This window comes from Nycticebus coucang, chromosome 12 (assembly GCF_027406575.1).
Source record: "Nycticebus coucang isolate mNycCou1 chromosome 12, mNycCou1.pri, whole genome shotgun sequence".
Taxonomy (NCBI): domain Eukaryota; kingdom Metazoa; phylum Chordata; class Mammalia; order Primates; family Lorisidae; genus Nycticebus; species Nycticebus coucang.
Window position 1 is genome coordinate 100,416,263 of NC_069791.1, and position 17,395 is coordinate 100,433,657.

At 45.6% G+C, this 17,395-nt stretch overlaps 1 protein-coding gene across 3 annotated transcripts in view; it reads right to left on the reverse strand.

Moving 5' to 3' along the window:
• The window catches only part of NLRC3 (NLR family CARD domain containing 3), a 34,795-nt gene that overhangs the window by 14,369 nt on the left and 3,031 nt on the right, over nucleotides 1-17,395 (reverse strand). The window contains exons 2-6 of one of the 3 annotated variants that reach the window (XM_053555323.1): nucleotides 8,802-8,945; nucleotides 7,392-7,453; nucleotides 5,080-7,136; nucleotides 4,066-4,152; nucleotides 3,883-3,981 (exon numbers count right to left, since the gene is read on the reverse strand). In XM_053555323.1, the coding sequence (XP_053411298.1) occupies nucleotides 3,883-3,981; nucleotides 4,066-4,152; nucleotides 5,080-7,112 (2,219 nt within the window). In that variant the 5' untranslated portion in view covers nucleotides 7,113-7,136; nucleotides 7,392-7,453; nucleotides 8,802-8,945. Of the gene's footprint in view, nucleotides 1-3,882; nucleotides 3,982-4,065; nucleotides 4,153-5,079; nucleotides 7,454-8,793; nucleotides 8,946-17,395 lie in introns of all 3 variants that reach the window. The other 2 variants (XM_053555325.1, XM_053555324.1) reach the window with 2 other exon arrangements.

Here is a 17,395-nt window from a genome sequence, read left to right on the forward strand (position 1 = left end):
TGAGCTTAGGCAATTCTCTTGTCTCAGCCTCCTGAGTACCTGGGACTATCGGCACTGGACACAACACCCGGCTACTTTTTTTGCAGTTGTCATAGTTGTTTAACAGGCCTGGGCCGGGCTTGAACCTGCCAGGGTCGGTGTATGTGGCTGGCTCCCTACTCATTGAGCTACAAGCACCAAGCCTAGGATACCATTTTTTTTTTTAAAGACAGAGTCTGACTTTGTCGCCCTTGGTAGAGTGTTGTAGCATCACAGCTCACAGCAACCTCCAGCTCCCGGACTTAGGCGATTCTCTTGCTTCAGCCTCCCAAGTAGCTGGGACTATAGGCGCCCGCCACAACGCCTGGCTATTTTTTTGTTGCAGTTTGACTGGGTTGGGTTCAAACCCGCCACCCTCGGTATATGGGGCTGGGGCCTTACCCACTGAGTCACAGGCGCTGCCCATACACAGGTTCTTTTGAGTTCCCAGAAAACCTACAGGTATGCTTAACTTTGGGGGCTTTGATAGCTGCTTATTCCTGTTTATGCTGCATGAAGCAACCAGTACTATAACAACCAATCAGAACTCAGCAAGCATCAGCCAATCAGAACTAAGCAAGTTTGAACCCTTCATTTGCATAGACCTGGGTGGAGATTCTATAAAAGATCAATCCTAATGCTCATCCTCCGTAATCATCAGAGAAACGCAAATCAAAACCATCCTGAGACGTCCCCTAACCCCAGTGAGAATAGCCCACATCATAGTCTCAAAGCTGCAAATGCTGGTGTGGTTGTGAAGGGAAGGGAACCCTATTACATTGTTGGTGGAACTGCAAACTAATATAGCCTCTTTGGAAATTAGTATGAAGAATCCTCAAAGAACTCAAAATAGACCTTCCATTTGATCTCACAATCCCATTATTAGTCATCTACCCAAAAGAAAAAATATAATTTTATCATAAAGACATTTGCACTACATTCATCACAGCTCAATTTACAATTGCCAAGATATGGAAACAACCTAAATGCCCATCAGCCCAGGAATGGATGAATAAAATGTGGTATATGTATATCATGGAATACTATTCAGCCATGAAAAGATGAAGACTTTACATCTTTTGTATTAACCTAAATGAAGAATTAACACATACTTCTTAGTAAAGTATCACAAGAATGGAAAAGCAAGTATCCATGTACTCCTTATTTATAAGAAGCCAGTAGAAGATCTAACACATGCCCACATAAGAGAAAAACTCAATTCAATTCAATTCAATTAGGTGTGCTCCCACCTAATGGGCACAATGTTAGGGTATATGGCATACCTCTTTATGGGGTCTGGGACACTTCTACAATAGGGACTTTACCTAACAAACACAAGCATTGTAACCTAATTATTTGTACTCTCAAATTAATCTGAAATTTTAAAAAGAAACAAAGATCAACCCTCCCTTTGTCCTCCAAAGAGGCTCTGTCTCCCTGGTTTGCAGACTGTTCACTGAAATAAGGTCTCTTTTCTCAAATTCCTTTTCAGAGAATTTCGTTCACACCATTCATCCAGGCCATTTTCTTTTCTTTTCTTTTTTTTTTTTTGAGACAGAGTCTCACTATGTTTCACCCTAGATAGAGTGCCATGGTGTCACAGCTCACAGCAACCTCAAACTCTTGGTCTTAAGCAAATCTCTTGCCTCAGCCTCCTAAGTAGCTGGCACTACAGGCACCCGCCACAATGCCTGGCTATTTTTTTGTTGCAGTTGTCATTGCTGTTTAGCAAAACCGGGTTGGGTTTGAACTCGCCAGCCTTGGTGTATGTGGCCGGCACCCTAACTACTATGGGCGCCAAGCCAATCCAGGCATCATTCCCTCCAGTACTTTTGTAATATTTTATAAATAATATTTAATGAGCAGCCATTTGTGTTTTCTGAAGGACTCCTTGGGCATTTCAAATAGGGATATGACATTGAGCACCGCCATAAAGAGGTACAGGGGAGCATGTGACCATAGGCAGAATTTTTGGCTTCATTCAGAATAACTTCTGAGCACTACCCAGCTTCCCATAAGCAAAACTAGCAGTATATCATGTGCTAAAAATGCTTGGAGCCTCCTATGAAGGAAAAACCTATTAATAATGGGTTGTCATTATCATTTTTCTGTCAAAGAAGTTACAATTATATCTTCTGCTAACAAGGCAAAAGTAATCCTGTTAATAATAACCAGCCCTTGGCTCGGTGCCCGTAGCTGGTTGCAGCGTCATCCACATACACCTAGGCTAGTGAGTTCGAACCCAGCCTGGGCCAGCTAAGCAATAATGACAAATGCAACAGAAAAATAGCCGGGCATTGTGACAGGTGCCTATAGTCCCAGCTACTTGGGAGGCTGATGCAAGAGAATCGCTTAAGCTCAAGAGTTTGAGGTTGCTATAAGCTGTGACACCACGGCACTCTACCTAGGACAACATAGTGAGACTCTGTCTCAAAAAATAAAATAAAATAATAATAATAATGATAATAACCAGCTCTTACCCAGAGCTTCCTCTGCACCTGAACTTCACAACAACTCTAAAAGGCAATGTGGGCTCCACAGCCGTAGCATAGTAGTTATGGCGCCAGCCACAAACCCTGAGGGTTGCAGGTTCGAACCTGGCCCAGGCCTGCTAAAATAATGACAACTGTAACAAAAAAATAGCTGGGCATTGTGGTGGGCACCTGTAGTCCAGCTACTTGGGAGGCTGAGGCAAGAAAATCACTTAAGCCCAAGAGTTTGAGGTTGCTGTAAGCTGTGACATCATAGCACTCTACCCAGGGCGACATAGTGAGACTCTTGACTCAAAAAAAAAAGGTAGGGGCGGCTCTTGTGGCTCAGAGGAGTAGGGCACCGGCTCCATATACCAGAGGTGGCAGGTTCAAACCTGGCCCTCGTCAAACACTGCAAAAAAAAACCCCAAAACAAAAAGGTAATGTGTACTGAAGGATTAACCTGGCCCTTAGAATGTGCTGGCTTAAGAATGTCTTTGTTTACCTGGGGGCCTTGGGCCATGCTGGAGAGTTTATCTCAAAATGGGATTTGTGGTAGGGGTCTTGGGCAATGCAGTACTAGCTCGCCCTCTGGAGAGGCTGTAGACTAAGGTCATTCATCCAAGTGATCAGATATGTCCTTGTAACCCAATCCCCAATTAAAAATCCTAGATACCAAGGCTTTGATGAATGTCCCTGGTTGGCAGTATTTCCAGCGTGTTGTCGTACATTGCTGGGAGAAATAAGTGTTGCTGTCTGTCCACTAGGAGAGGACAACTGGAAGCTCATGCCTGGTCTCTCCAGGCCCCCATTCAATATGCCTTTTTCTTTTCCTCATTTTAATCTGTGTCTTTTCAGTGTAATTAATTGTAACCATGAGTATAATGGCGTTTTTGAGTTCTGAGACCTAGCAGATTGGTGAACCTGAGGGTGGTCATAGGGATTCCCCCAATCCACAGGTAAATACCCTTTTAAGCCCATTTTTACTGCCAGGTGATTTGTTCAAGGTCATACAGAGCCCATGACTCTAACCACTATCCTCAATGACTGAATTTTGTTCCTTACTCAGTCTAAATTGTTGTTAACGCTGATAAACCTAGAGGCTTGTGTAAGGATGAAAAATTACTCCCTGAGTCCTGTTCTCCAACAGCTACCCTCAGCGCTTCACTTCGATTCAACTACAAACCAGCATGTTCTGAGATCCAGAAATGTTATTCCAGGAGAGATTTCATTAGTGTATAAGCAAGCATACAAACTTTTGTTTAATGATAACATGAAAGAGGTAGTTTTTAATTAAAAATTACTTAAATTAATTTAGAATTAAATTTTAATTCTAATGCTTCCATGACCACAACAGTGTCTGGTCATTTCCCTCTTCTTATAAATGAGGTACCTGAGCCTCTGGCACTTTCTGGAATGGGCAGAAACAAGCAGACTGGATCCTGAGTCACAGGCTTCAAAGATACCTCTCCTTGAAGGTGCCACTGGCCAGCTGCACAGAGAGGATGATGGGGAGGGGGCCCCATACCCCACCAGACAGGTGTGTACCCTGGGAGGTCTCCTGGGTCAGCATTACCTGATCTTCTGAATGCGACAGTCCTTTCCACTTAGCACACTGCCCAGCAAGTTCATCACGGGATCCTGGAACTGGTTGGTGTCCAGCCTGCCAAGGGGAGCAGTGACAATGAGTGTCGGCTACAGACTCACTCTCTGCCGACACACTCTGCCTCTCTGCATCCCACACCAGCACCCTCACTGCAGCTCAGTGATGTATGCTAAGCCTTTTTAAGAGAGAGAATGTAAGGCTTGGTTCTGGTGAGCGCTGTGGTGTCTGTTCAGAGGCGTATCCTCCAGAGGCTGTGATCCCAATAGTCCACGCACCATATGCCTCCGCAGGACACCAGTTGTAAGCTCTAGCACTTCTGAGGGCACCTAAGCTGCTGTCAGGTCCTGAAGGACCCTCAGCCCACATTTGTCCCTTCCTGCTTGCTAAGGTCTAGAGAAGTTGAAGAGGAGGGCAGTGTCAGCTTCCATCAGACAGAATGGTCCAGGAGGTGTTGTGAATTGGATTGTGTCCCCCAAACAGACATGTTCACCTCCTGACCCCCAGTGTCTCAAGAATGTGGCCTTAATTGGAAAGCGGGTCGTTGCAGACATAACTCATGAAGATAAGGTCATGCTGGAATAGAGCAGGCCTATAATCTAGTGTGATGGTGTCCCTTTAAGAGAGGACAGTACCATGTAAAGACAGACACACACGGGGGAAAAAACAGCATGTGACAGAGAGGCAGGGAATGGCGCAGTGCTGTGACAAGCCAAGGATCACCAAGGATTGCTGGCGGTGCCAGAGCTAGAGAGGCAAGGGAGCAGTGTCCCTGCAGATGTCAGAAGGAATGAGGTCATACTGACACCTGTATTTAGACTTCTGGCCTCCAGAGCTGTGAGAGAACACATTTCTATCGTTTGAAGCCACTGAGTTTGTGGTCCTTTGTTACAGCAGCTCCAGGAGATGGATCATGGTGCAGGAAGGAACATCCAGGTCCTTCTCTCACCACTACTCCCCTTCTCCCCAGCCCAGCCCAGCACCCACCTGAGGCTCTGGCAATACAGCAGCTGGGGCAGCAGACTCTGGAGGACGCCTGGGCTGAGGCACAGGGACAGGTTGGCCTCCTGGGCGCAGGCATCAGACACTTGAAGGAGGTAGGCCAGGGCAGCCCGGTGCAAAGGGCTTGTCAGCCCTGCCAGGGCCCCACTCTCCATGGCCTCCTGCACGCTGCAGGCCAGCTCCGTGTGCTGCAGCTCATGCAGGCAGTGCAGGATGTTAACCGCCCTGGCGCAGACTGCAGAATCAGGGCGCAGACAGCCCTGCAGGAGCTCGGCCGCCTGGGCCCGGTAGCCCTGGTGCTCGCCTGGGGCCAGCAGGGAGCCAGCCAGCAGGTTGTTGACCCTCGGAGACAAGAGACCTGAGAGGAAGCGCAGGAACACATCCAGCCTCCCATCCTCGGCCTGCATGGCCCGCTGGGCTGCACACCTGAAATGCGTGAGGAAGCCCAGCCTGGGCCAGGACATGCCACTCTCCGTGAAGAGGTCAAAGATGGACTTCTTGGAAGCGCTGTAGTAATACATGGCTGCCACAAACTCCTGCAGGGACAGGTGTGTGAAGCAGTAGGCCACTGAGGAGGCCAGTGTCTCCTCACGCTGCAGGAAGCAGCTGCATGGGGCACCCTGCAGCAGAGTGAGATCCATGCCCAGCGCCTTCATGTCCTGCTCATAAAACACGTACTTCTTCTTGACCAGCCCATGGAAGGCCAGCCTGCCCAGCATCCCTACCATCTTGCGGCCACCATGGGCCACCTGCTCAATTCGAGGGCTCATCTTGCCCTTCTCATGCCCCTCCCCACTGAGGGCCATCCTAAAGTACCAAGAGTAGAGCTCACACAGCGTCCTTGGAGGCCGCAGCTCTGCATCCTGGGGCCCTGACCTTTTGTGGCATAAGTAGCCCAGCACCAACCCCGTGAGCCTGCAGAAGGCTGGAACAGTGCACATCAAGTACAGGGCCCTGTTGGCCTGCACCTGGCTCAGGATCCAGCCCAGGACGGTCTCATCCTCGGGGAACATTTGCTCCAAACACAGCTTGATCTCCTTCTCATTAAAGCCCCGCATCTCTGTCATCCGGTCCACCAGGCCTCCTGGGATCTGACCAGCAGCACTGGGTCGGGATGTGATCCAGACAGAAACTTCCGGAAAGAGGTTTCCTCGAATAATGTTGGTGATCAGGTGGTCCACCTGGATCTCCTTCTTGGGGTCCGTGCAAGCCACAGTATTTGAGAAGTCCAAAGGCGTCTTACACTCATCCAAGCCATCCAAGATCAGGAGGACTCTCGTGGGGGCTGCCAACACCAAGGTGGGCTCCCTGATGTGCGGGAAGATAGAGCAGATGAGTCTGTCTGCACATAGCTTCTCATGGGTGTTGAGATCACGGAAGGTCAAAGGCAACACCAATGAGAAGTCCTTGCCAACCTGCCCTCGGGCCCAGAGGCGGACAAAGTGTCTCACCAGGGTGGTCTTGCCCATGCCAGCCACCCCGACAGTGATGGAGACACGGGGCGGGATGGACACCCGGGAGAGAGGCAGGAAAAGCCTGTCCATGGTGATGGGTCTGGCAAGACGCCAGCCCCCACGGGTGGCCTCCACCTGTGTGAAGTCGTGTTCCTTCAGCTGCAGGTCTGTTAAGCCCTCCACCAGCAGGAGGGTGGTCAGCCTGTGTGAGGTGCTGCCCAGCTCCAGGCCGCCTCCCACCCTGCTCAGCAGGGCCTCTCGGTGCCTCTGTATCCTTGAGTCTGGAGGCCAGAGGCCAGAGGTGAAGGCAAGATCAGGGAAGGTCAGAGGGGAGAAGGCCCAGGTAGATCCCTCCATGGCCTCCCAAGCGGTCCTACCGGTCCTACCGTTGCTGCAGGATCCCAGCGCAGAGTCTGGTGTCTTGTCAGGAGCCTGTGGGGCCTGAGAGCCCTGCCCACCCTTCCTGGCCAGCAGGTCCATGAGGGCTTTCACCTGCTCAGCTGGGGAGCTGGTGCCATGGCCCTGGCCAGCCTCCCTGCCCGTCTGCACCTCCTGCTTCCTCATGGAGTCTGGGATTACCACCAGGAGCTGTGAAGAGAGGGCCCAACCCTGCTGTGTGCCACCCTTACTCAGTGCCCTGGAATGGGTAAGTGAAGTCCCAGGAATGGAGCTGAGGAACCTCCCCGGCCCCCTTCCCAGGCTGCAGGTGGCCCACTGGCCTCACCTCCAAGAATGGTCTAGAAGGGCTTATTTGTTTTCAGATGGTGAAAACAATCACATGGATTCAGGAGCCAAGTGGATAGGAACTGGGTTTCTGGGCTCACACTCCATCCTGTCACTTACCAGCTGGGTGACCCTGGGCGGGCTGTGTCACCTGTCTGCATCCTGGTGCCCTCATCTGTCACCTAAAAATGGTGACAAGTTTTCAAGTAGATTCATTCAAAAGGAGGGAGGAATGAAAGAAGCCTGTCTGGGGAGACTGCACAACATGATTCCCATTAACATTCTGGAAAAGGCAAAAGTGTGGAGATACATGTACAGAGCCAGTAACAAGGTCAGGGGCGGGGCAGAGAGGCTGGGGATGGAGCACCGAGGGTCCTTGGGGTAGTGACACTGCTCTGCAGCATACGTTAATGGTGGATGCACATCATTATGTGTTTGTCCAAACCCACAGAATATACAGCACCGAGAGTGAACTCCATTGTAAACTGTAGACTTTGGGTGATAGTGTAGTGTCAGTGTAGGTTTATTGATTGTAACAAATGGACCACTCTGGTGGGGCATGTTGATAGTGGTAGAGTCTAGAAGAGGGACAGACAGGTAGTATAAGAGTTTATGGATTAGAAAAAAAACAGAAAGCCTGGGTGTAGTGCCTCATGCCTGCAATCCTAGCACTCTGGGAGGCCGAGGCCAGTAGTTCGAGAACAGCCTGAGCAAAAGCAAGACCCTATCTCTACTAAAAATAGAAAAACTAGGCTAATCAAGGTGGCTCACACCAGTAATCCCAGCACTTTGGGAGGCCAAGGTGGTTGGATTGCCTGAGCTCATGAGTTAGAGGCCACCCTGAGCAAGAGCGAGACCCCTTCTCTAAAAAATAGCAGGTGCCTGTAGTCCAAGATATTCAGGAGGCTGAGGCAAGAGGATCTCTTGAGGCAAAAGGATCACTTGAGTCCAAGAGTTTGAGGTTGCTGGGAGCCGTGACACCAGGGTACTCTACCAAGGGTGACAAAGTGAAACTCTGTCTCAACAATAACAACAATAAATAAATAAATATAGAAAAACTAGCCAAGTGTTGTGACAGGTGCCTGTTGTCCCAGCTACTTGGGAGGTTAAAGCAAGGGTTTCACTCAAGCCCAAGAATTTGAGGTTGCTGTGAGCTATGATGCCACAGTACTCTACCCAGGGCACAGAGTAAGACTCTATCTAAAAAAGGGGGAAAAAAAAGAAAGAAAAGAAAAAGAACAGAAAGGAGGAAAAGTCAAAAGGGAGAAAAAGCTACTTCTCAGAGCAGCTACACAGCTGCTTTTCTTACTATTTTCCCAGGTCTCCCAGGACCACAGGGGCTCCTGGCCCACCATTTGCGCTGTTTGCTGCTGAGATGGTGATCCAGATGCTAAGAGTCCAAACTACACTCAAGGCCCACCCATTTACATTCCTCTGCCTCCTTCTCGCCAATGCTCATCATCCCCCTCTGTGACCCTCCTGTAGCCAAGGTGGACACTGAGGACCCCACACTCACCCCTACCTCCTCACCAGGTACGTAAGCCACGGCAACCCCTCCAGCAGGGCCCCAGGAATCAGGGAGTAGGGGCCAGCCATCTGTCATCCATGGTTTGGGGAGAGAAAATACGATGCATGGCCAACACAGATCACAGCCCTTTGTTGCTGATGGCAGCCCTGTGTGCAAACATGCCCCAGATGTCACTTCACAGAGAAACAGGTCAGATGCATACTGTCAGACCCTTCAGTTCTCTGGTTCTCAGTGTTTAGCTTAAGAAGAATTCACTGGCTACAGCCCCAAGGATTAATAAATTCCCTGACCATGGATTTGCATTAGGGATCCTGGAATTTTAACTCAGGTTGAACTTTTGTTTTTTTGAGACAAGGTGGTGGTCTGTCACCCAGGCTGGAGCACAGTGATGCCATCACAGCTCACTGCAACCTTGAACACCTGGCTCAAGCAGTCCTCCTGCCAAGTAGCTGGGACTACTTGCCATGTTCCCCAGGCTGAGCTTGAACTTGAGCTACTGGCCTCAAGCAATCTTCTGCCTTGGTCTCTCAAAGTGGTGGGATCATAGGCATGAGCCACTGTGTCCAACCTGGGTGAACATTTTTATCTGAAAAATTCTAAAAGAAGCTTAGCAATAAGTAAAATAGCATTTTCCAGCCATTTGGTTCATGCTAGTGCTGAAGAGGCAAGGGATGCTGTGAATTAAAAGTAGATGATAGCCAAACAAGCTGAGCTAATCCAGGAACATCAGCACTAAGCCGGGGCATGGCCACTGTTGTTACATTGCTTCAGAGTCCTTGGCTATTCTCACTTTGTTATTTTTCTAAATGTCAAAGCCAAGGGGAAAAGAGATGGGATTTTGATTAAAGTTGCATTATGTGTATGGATTCATGTGGGTAACTGGAGGTCTTTCTTATTTCATTTTGTTTCATTTGTTTATTTTATTTTTTTTTTTTGAGACAGAGTCTCACTTTGTCACCCTCGGTAGAGTGCCATGGCATCAGAGCTCATAGCAACCTCAAACTCTTGGGCTTAAGTGATTCTCTTGCCTCAGACTTCCAAGTGTCTGGGACTACAGGTGCCTGCCTCAATGCCTGGATATGTTTTTGTTGTAGTTGTCATTGTTGTTTAGCAGGCCCGGGTTGGGTTCAGGCCTGCCAGCCTTGGTGTATGTGGCTGGCACCCTAACCACTGAGCTAGGGGCGCCGAGTCTCATTTTATTTTTAATAAAATAAATTCTGTTCTCCAACTCCTGGCTTTACACAACCTCTCTCCCTCAGCCTTCCAAAGTACTGGAATCACAGGTGTGAATCACTGTGCCTGGCTGAGGTCTTTATCTATGTTCTTTAACAAAACTTTCTTTTTTTTTTTTTTTTTTTTTTTGTAGAGACAGAGTCTCACTTTATGGCCCTCGGTAGAGTGCTGTGGCCTCACACAGCTCACAGCAACCTCCAACTCCTGGGCTTAAGCGATTCTCTTGCCTCAGCCTCCCGAGTAGCTGGGACTACAGGCTAACAAAACTTTCTACTTTTTCTCTTCTAGAGCTTGCCAATTTTTTATTTGTACATAGGTATTTTTAAAATAGTTTCTGTTGTTATTATGAATATTGTTGGTATAAAAGAAGATGATTGATTTTTGTGTATTTTATTATATCTCCTATCTCATCAGCATATTAAGTATTAATGTATCTTATAATTTTTCAGTTAACTTTCTTTAGGCTTTGAGATTGCTTCAGTGAGAATAATATTATCTCTTCATCTCTAAAATTATAGCTCTATTGCACACAGTTTGTTGCATTAGCTAGGCTTTCCTCTTCCCTGGAGCAATGTGGTAATAGCACGCATTCATGCCTTATGGAACCAGGAGTGGTTCCAGCCCACACTGTTAGGCATGGTGTTTGTGACAGATTTCAAGTTCATTTTCTTCTCCACTTGTTTTCTATTACTACTCAAATAATAACGTATAATACTTACTGAACACATACTGCTTTTCAGATATTCTGTTAAGCACTATATTTACATCATTTAATTTACTTCTCATAACAACTTTCAATACCATTATTTCTCCCATTTTATAGATGAGGACATGAGACTCAAAAAGGTTAAGTGACTTGCCCAATGGGAAGTGACTCGTTTGGCATAGAAAACAAGACCTCACTGACACCAATGCTCGCGCCATATCATCTTTGCTGCCTCTTACAGTAGCTTTACACGGTTTTTAAAAGTTAGAAATGTCTGTTAAATTAGTAAATGACTTGTTAGCACATATTGATGTAATTATGGTGATTTATTTTCATTTAATTATTCAATCAGCATATATTTACTAAGGACCAAACAGGCTCCCAGTAGTGTGTTCTAGGCACACACTAGAGGGTAGGGGATGGTGACAACAAAGAAGAAAACAAGCAAATTAGCAAGGCAGATTCAGCTGGTGATTAGTGCTGGGAATGAAATAAACTGTAAGTGACAAAGAGCATTGGCAATCTAGGGGGAGGTCAGAAGGGGATGCTTTGGTCACGGTGGCCAGGGAAGACCTCTGGGAGAAAGCAACCTAGGAGCAGAGAAGGGTGAGGAGGAGTTAGACATGTGAAAACCTAGGAGAAGAGCATTTCAGGCAGGGCAAACAGCAAGTGCATGTCAGAGGAAAAGAAAAAGGCCAGAGTTAGCCAGGCGAGATGGCTCAGGCCTGTAATCCTAGCACTCTGGGAGGCTGAGGCAGGAGGATCTCTTGAGCTCAGGAGTTCGAGAACAGCCTGAGCAAGAGCAAGATCCTGTTTCTACTAAAAATAAAAAAATTATCCAGCCATCATGGTGAGCTCCTGTAGTCCCGGTGACTTGGGAGGTTGAGGTAGGAGGATTGCTTGAACCCAGGAGTTTGAAGCTGCTGTGTCCTGTGGGATGCCATTGTAATTAACAGTGGCCACAGAACAAGACTCTGTCTCAAAAAAAAATGGAACCAGTGAGGTATCATTTTTAATCTTTCTTTCTTTTTTTTTTGTTTGTGAGACAGAGTCTCACTATGTCACCCTGGGTAGAGTGCCATGGTGTCACAGCTCGCAGCAACCTCAAACCCTTGGGCTTAAGTGATTCTCTTGCCTCAGCCTCCCAAGTAGCTGGGACTACAGGCACCTGCCACAATGCCTGGCTATTTGGGGGGTGTAGTTGTCATTGTTGTTTGGCAGGCTCAGGCTGGATTCGAACTTCCCAGCTCTGGTGTATGTGGCGGCACCCTAGCTGCTGAGCTACAGATGCTGAGCCCATTTTTAATCTTTCTAATTGGCAAATATTATAAAAACATAACAGACTGCACTGGTAAGAATGTAGCAGTAGTGGAAATCTTAATACATAGTTGGTGGAAGTATGAATTAGTATAACAATTTTGGGGGGATTGTTTTGTTTGAGACAGAGTCTTACTCTGTTGCCCCAGGATAGAGTGCCATGGCATCAGCCTAGGTCACAGCAACCTCAGATTCCTGGGCTCAAGCTATCCTCCTGCTTCAGCCTCCAGCCTCAGACCCTTGGGTGGGACTACAGGCACCCACCATAACACCCAGCCAGTGTAAAATATTGGATTATAATTTGCCATTATCTATTGCCATTAAATATCTTTTGTCCAAGAAATTCCATTTCTGGGAATTTATCCTAAAGAAATAAGTGGACAAGTATACACAGATGTGGCTATAACCATGATCATGGAAACATTGTCTATAATAGAAATTGAAGGTGGTGCCCATAGCTCAGTAGGTAGGGTGTTGGCCATGTACACTGAGGCTGGCAGGTTCGAACCCAGCCCAGGCCAGCAAAAAAAACCCAACGATGACAACTATGACAAAAAAAATAGATCCAGGTGCTGTGGTGGGCGCCTGTAATCCCAGCTACTTGAGAGGCTGAGGCAAGAGAATCGCTTAAGCCCAAGAGTTTGAGGTTGCTGTGAGCTGTGACGCTACAGCACTCTACCCAGGGTGACATACTGAGACTGTCTCAAAAAAAAAAAAAAAAGAAAGGAAGGAAGAAATTAAAGGAGAAGAAACTAAATCTCTATTAACAGGAATAGGTAAATTAAATTATGGTCCAATTATACAATGGAATACTATGCGACCACAAAAACTAGTGAGGTCAAACTACATGTCAAACTGTGAAAATATCTACAATGGTTTTATTTTGTTTTGTTTTGGTTTGGTTTGAGACAGGGTTATCATAGCTCACTGCAGCCTCAGCCTCCTGAGTAGGCGAGCCTTCCTGAACCTCCTAGGTTCAAGTGATCCTACCTCAGCCTCCTGAGCAACTGGAACTATAGGCGCCCACTGTAACACCCAGCTAATTTTTTCCATTTTTTATAGTGGTGGAGTCTCAACTCTTTCTCAGGCTGGCCTCAAGCAATCCTCCCACCTCAGCCCCCAAAGTGCTTGGATTACAGGCATGAGCCATTGCACCTGGCCCACAGTGTATTTTTAGTCTTTCAATATCATAAAGATTGTGATCACTTTCTTTGAAATACAATTTATATACAATAAAGTGCACCTATTTTAACACATCGTTGACCTGCAATTTCATGCAAAAACTATCCATGTTACTAGATAACTTGTGACCAGTCAGCAATGGTGTATAGCTATATAAGTTTTTTTTTTTTTGTAGAGACAGAGTTTCACTTTATTGCCCTCGGTAGAGTGCCGTGGCGTCACACAGCTCACAGCAACCTCCAACTCCTGGGCTTAGGCAATTCTCCTGCCTCAGCCTCCCGAGTAGCTGGGACTACAGGCGCCCACCACAACGCCCGGCTTTTTTTTGTTGTTATTGTTGCAGTTTGGCCGGGGCTGGGTTTGAACCTGCCACCCTCGGTATATGGGGCTGGCGCCCTGCTCACTGAGCCACAGGCGCCGCCCAGCTATATAAGTTTTAACAGTTTATATACTGAAGTAACAACTACTACAATCAATATATTGAACACTTCTTTCTCTAAAAAGAAATGTTCTCTCATGACCCTTTGCAATTTATTCCCAACCACGTCTCTCTGTCCTGACGCCATTGGTCTACTTTTTTCACTATAAATTAGTTTTGTCTTTTTTATAATTTCATATAAATAGAGTAATATAGCACCATAATGTATTCTATGTAGGAAAAAAACAAGATGCAGAAGAAAACTATAATATATACTTTTTTTTTTTTGAGACAGAGTCTCTTTATGTCGCCCTCGGTAGAGTGCTGTGGCGTCACAGCTCACAGCAACCTCAAACTCTTGGGCTTAAGTGATTCTCTTGCCTCAGCCTCCCAAGTAGCTGGGACTACAGGCGCCTGCCACAACACCTGGCTATTCTTTTTGTTGCAATTGTCATTGTTTTAGCTGACCTGGGCCGGGCTTGAACCCACCACCCTCCGTGTATGTGGCTGGTGCTCTACTCACTGAGCTAGCGGCACCAAGCCTAGGATACCATTTTTATCTAGCTATAGAAAAGGTCAGAAATATATGACAGGGGAATTAAGGAATTGTTTCTTATTTTGTGAATTTCACTTGCTTAAAGTTTGCTCACATGTATTGCTCCCCCCATTTAAATAGATTGTTTACAGAACCATAAAAGCAATAGTCTACACTACCCTGACTGTGCCCCTATGATCTAAGCTTTGCACAGAGTAAGGCCTGGTTAGTAGTTGGATAGGAGACAACCTGGGAATACTGGGTGCTGTAGGCTTAAATTTTTTAAAAATAATTATAAAGGTAATACATGCTGGCTCGGCACCCATAGCACAGTGATTACGATGCCAGCCACATACACTGAGGGTGGCAGGTTCAAACCCGGCCTGGGCCAGCTAAACAACTGCAACAAAAAAATAGCCAGGTGTTGTGCCGGGCACCTGTAGTCCCAGCTACTTGGGAGGCTGAGGCAAGAGAATCGCTTGAGCCCAAGAGTTCGAGGTTGCTGTGAGCTGTGACGCCATAGCACTCTACCAAGGGCAACATAGTGAGACTCTGTCTCAAAAAATTAAAAATTAAAAATGAAAACAAACAGAGGTAATACATGCTTACTAAAAACATTTAAAGAATACAGAAGTATGCAGTGAGCTTGATGCACCACTGCACTTATGCCTGGGTGACAGAGAGACCATATCTCAGGGGAAAAAAAAAAACAAACATGAGATTTGGTTTGGTTTTGTAAAAAAATTAGATGCTAGATTTAGAGCACATAGAAAAATACAAGGTATCAAGATTGGAAAAGAAAGAAGTCACTGTTCACAGCTGACATGATTGTGTATATAGAAGATCCAAAATAATCTACAGTTATAACTAATATGTGAATTAAGTTTCTGGATACAGATCAATACAAGCAAAAAAACTATATTTCCACTTATTAGCAAAAATCAAATCAAAAACCTGACATTTAAAACACCACTAAAAGTCAAATATCTATTTACTAGTCATAAATCTAGTAAAAAATTTGCAAGATTGTTGTACTGAAAATTATAAAACATTACTGAGGGATATTAAAGAACACCTAAAGGACAGATTGGCCCCCTTTAGGTTGAAGGATTGGAAGACTCAGTATTATTCAGATGTCAGTTCTCCCCTAAATTGATCTATAGATTCAATAACATCTCAATCAAAAGCTCAGCAGGCTTTTTGGGGAAGTGGGTAGAAATTGTCAAGCTGATTCTAAAACATGTAAAATATATATGGAAATGCAAAGGATCCTTGACTAGGCAGAACAGCTTTTTCAAAAAGAAAAATAAAGGTAGAAAACTCACACTAGACAACATCAAGACATATTACAGAGCTATAGGTATTGGCACAAGAGTAGACAAATAGACCAAGGCAATAGAATAGAAGGTCCCATACATGACTTATAAATGTTTCCTTTGCAATTTGATGGTGAAGGATGGTATCTTTGCAATAAACTTTGCTGAGTGATAAGCAAAGTATAAATATATAAGTAAAATGAACCTTGACCCCTACCTCACACCATAAATAAAAATTAGAGCTGTATTGTAGACCTAAGGTGATTGCTAACAATATCAAGCCTTCAGAAAATATAGAAGAATATCTTTATGAACTTGAGCTAAGTAAAACCTGAACACAAAAAGCATTAACCAAAAAAGAAAAGAATTCTATATTAGGATTCATTAAAATTAGAAGTGTCGGGCAGCGCCTGTGGCTCAAAGGAGTAGGGCACCAGTCCCATATATCAGAGGTGGTGGGTTCAAACCCAGCCCAGGCCAAAAAAAAAAAAAAAAATAGAAGTGTCTATTCATTAAAAGACAGCATTAAGAAGATGAAAAAGAAAAACAGATTGGGATATATCTGATATATATGTATATGTATATGTATATATATATGAAAAAGAAAAACAGACTGGGCGGTATCTGATATATATATATCCCAAGCACATTAAAAAATGCTTACAAATAAATAAGAAAAAAACAGATCAATTAAAAACTGAGACAAAAAATTTAACAGGTACATTGTAAAAAAGAATCAGTCATCAGAGAAATGCAAATTAAAATCACTTTGGAAATGTTTGATTGCAATAAAGGAACTATGCATATTCTCTGTGAGCCAGCGGTTCCTCTCCTCCGTCCCAACAGAAATGAGTATTTATTTCTGTTGGGACTCAGGAGTGCAGATACCAAATGTTCCTAATAGCTTTATTCATAATGACCAAAAAAGCAGAATTAACCAATATCCATCAACAATAGTATGGGAAATTTTTTTGATAATGTTCATTCAATTGAATCCCACATAGCAATGAAAAAGAATAAACTACTGACATGCTAACTATTTTGATGGCTCTTGCAGTCATCTAATGTTGAGTGAAAAAAGTTTAACATAGAAGAGAACACACTCTGTGATTCCATTTGTAGGGAGTTTAAAATAAGGTCAAACCAAGGCTGGGCCTGGTGGCTCAGGCCTATAATTCTAGCACTCTGGGAGGCTGAGATGGGAGAATCACTTGAGTTTGGGAGTTTGAGACCAGCCTGAGGAAGAGTGAGACCATGTTTCTACAGAAAAAACAGAAGAATTAGTGGGTTGTGGTGGCACCCAACTACTTGGTAGGCTGAAACAGGAGGGTCACTTGAGCCCAGGAGGTGAAGGTTGCAGTGAGCTACAATGATGCCACCACACTCCAGTCTTGGAGCAAGTAGTGCTCCAGATAATGCCCTGCCAGAACAGAGAAGCACAGAGCTGGGCCCCTCTTCTTCTTCTTTTTTTTTTTTTTCTTTTTTTGAGACACTTTGTCACCCCCAATAGAGTGCCATGGCATGTTAGTTCACAGCAACCTCAAACTCTTGGGTTCAAATGATCCTCTTGCCTCAGACCCCCGAGTAGCTGGGACTACAGGTACCACAATGCCCGGCTATTTTTTAGAGATAGGGTCTCGCTGTGGCTCAGGCTGGTTTCAAATCTGTAAGCTCAGGCAATACAATCCACCCACCTTAGCCTCCCAAGTGCTGGGATTGCAGGCATGAGCCACAATGCCCGGCCCAGGGCTCCTCTTCAACGAGACCCTCCTCCTTCAGCCACTGACCCAGCCCCAGCAGCAACAGGGTATGTCACCTGGTGGACACATCTGGACTTCCATCTGGACTTCCATTAAGATGAGGCTGTGTCCACTCCTGGACCACACCCT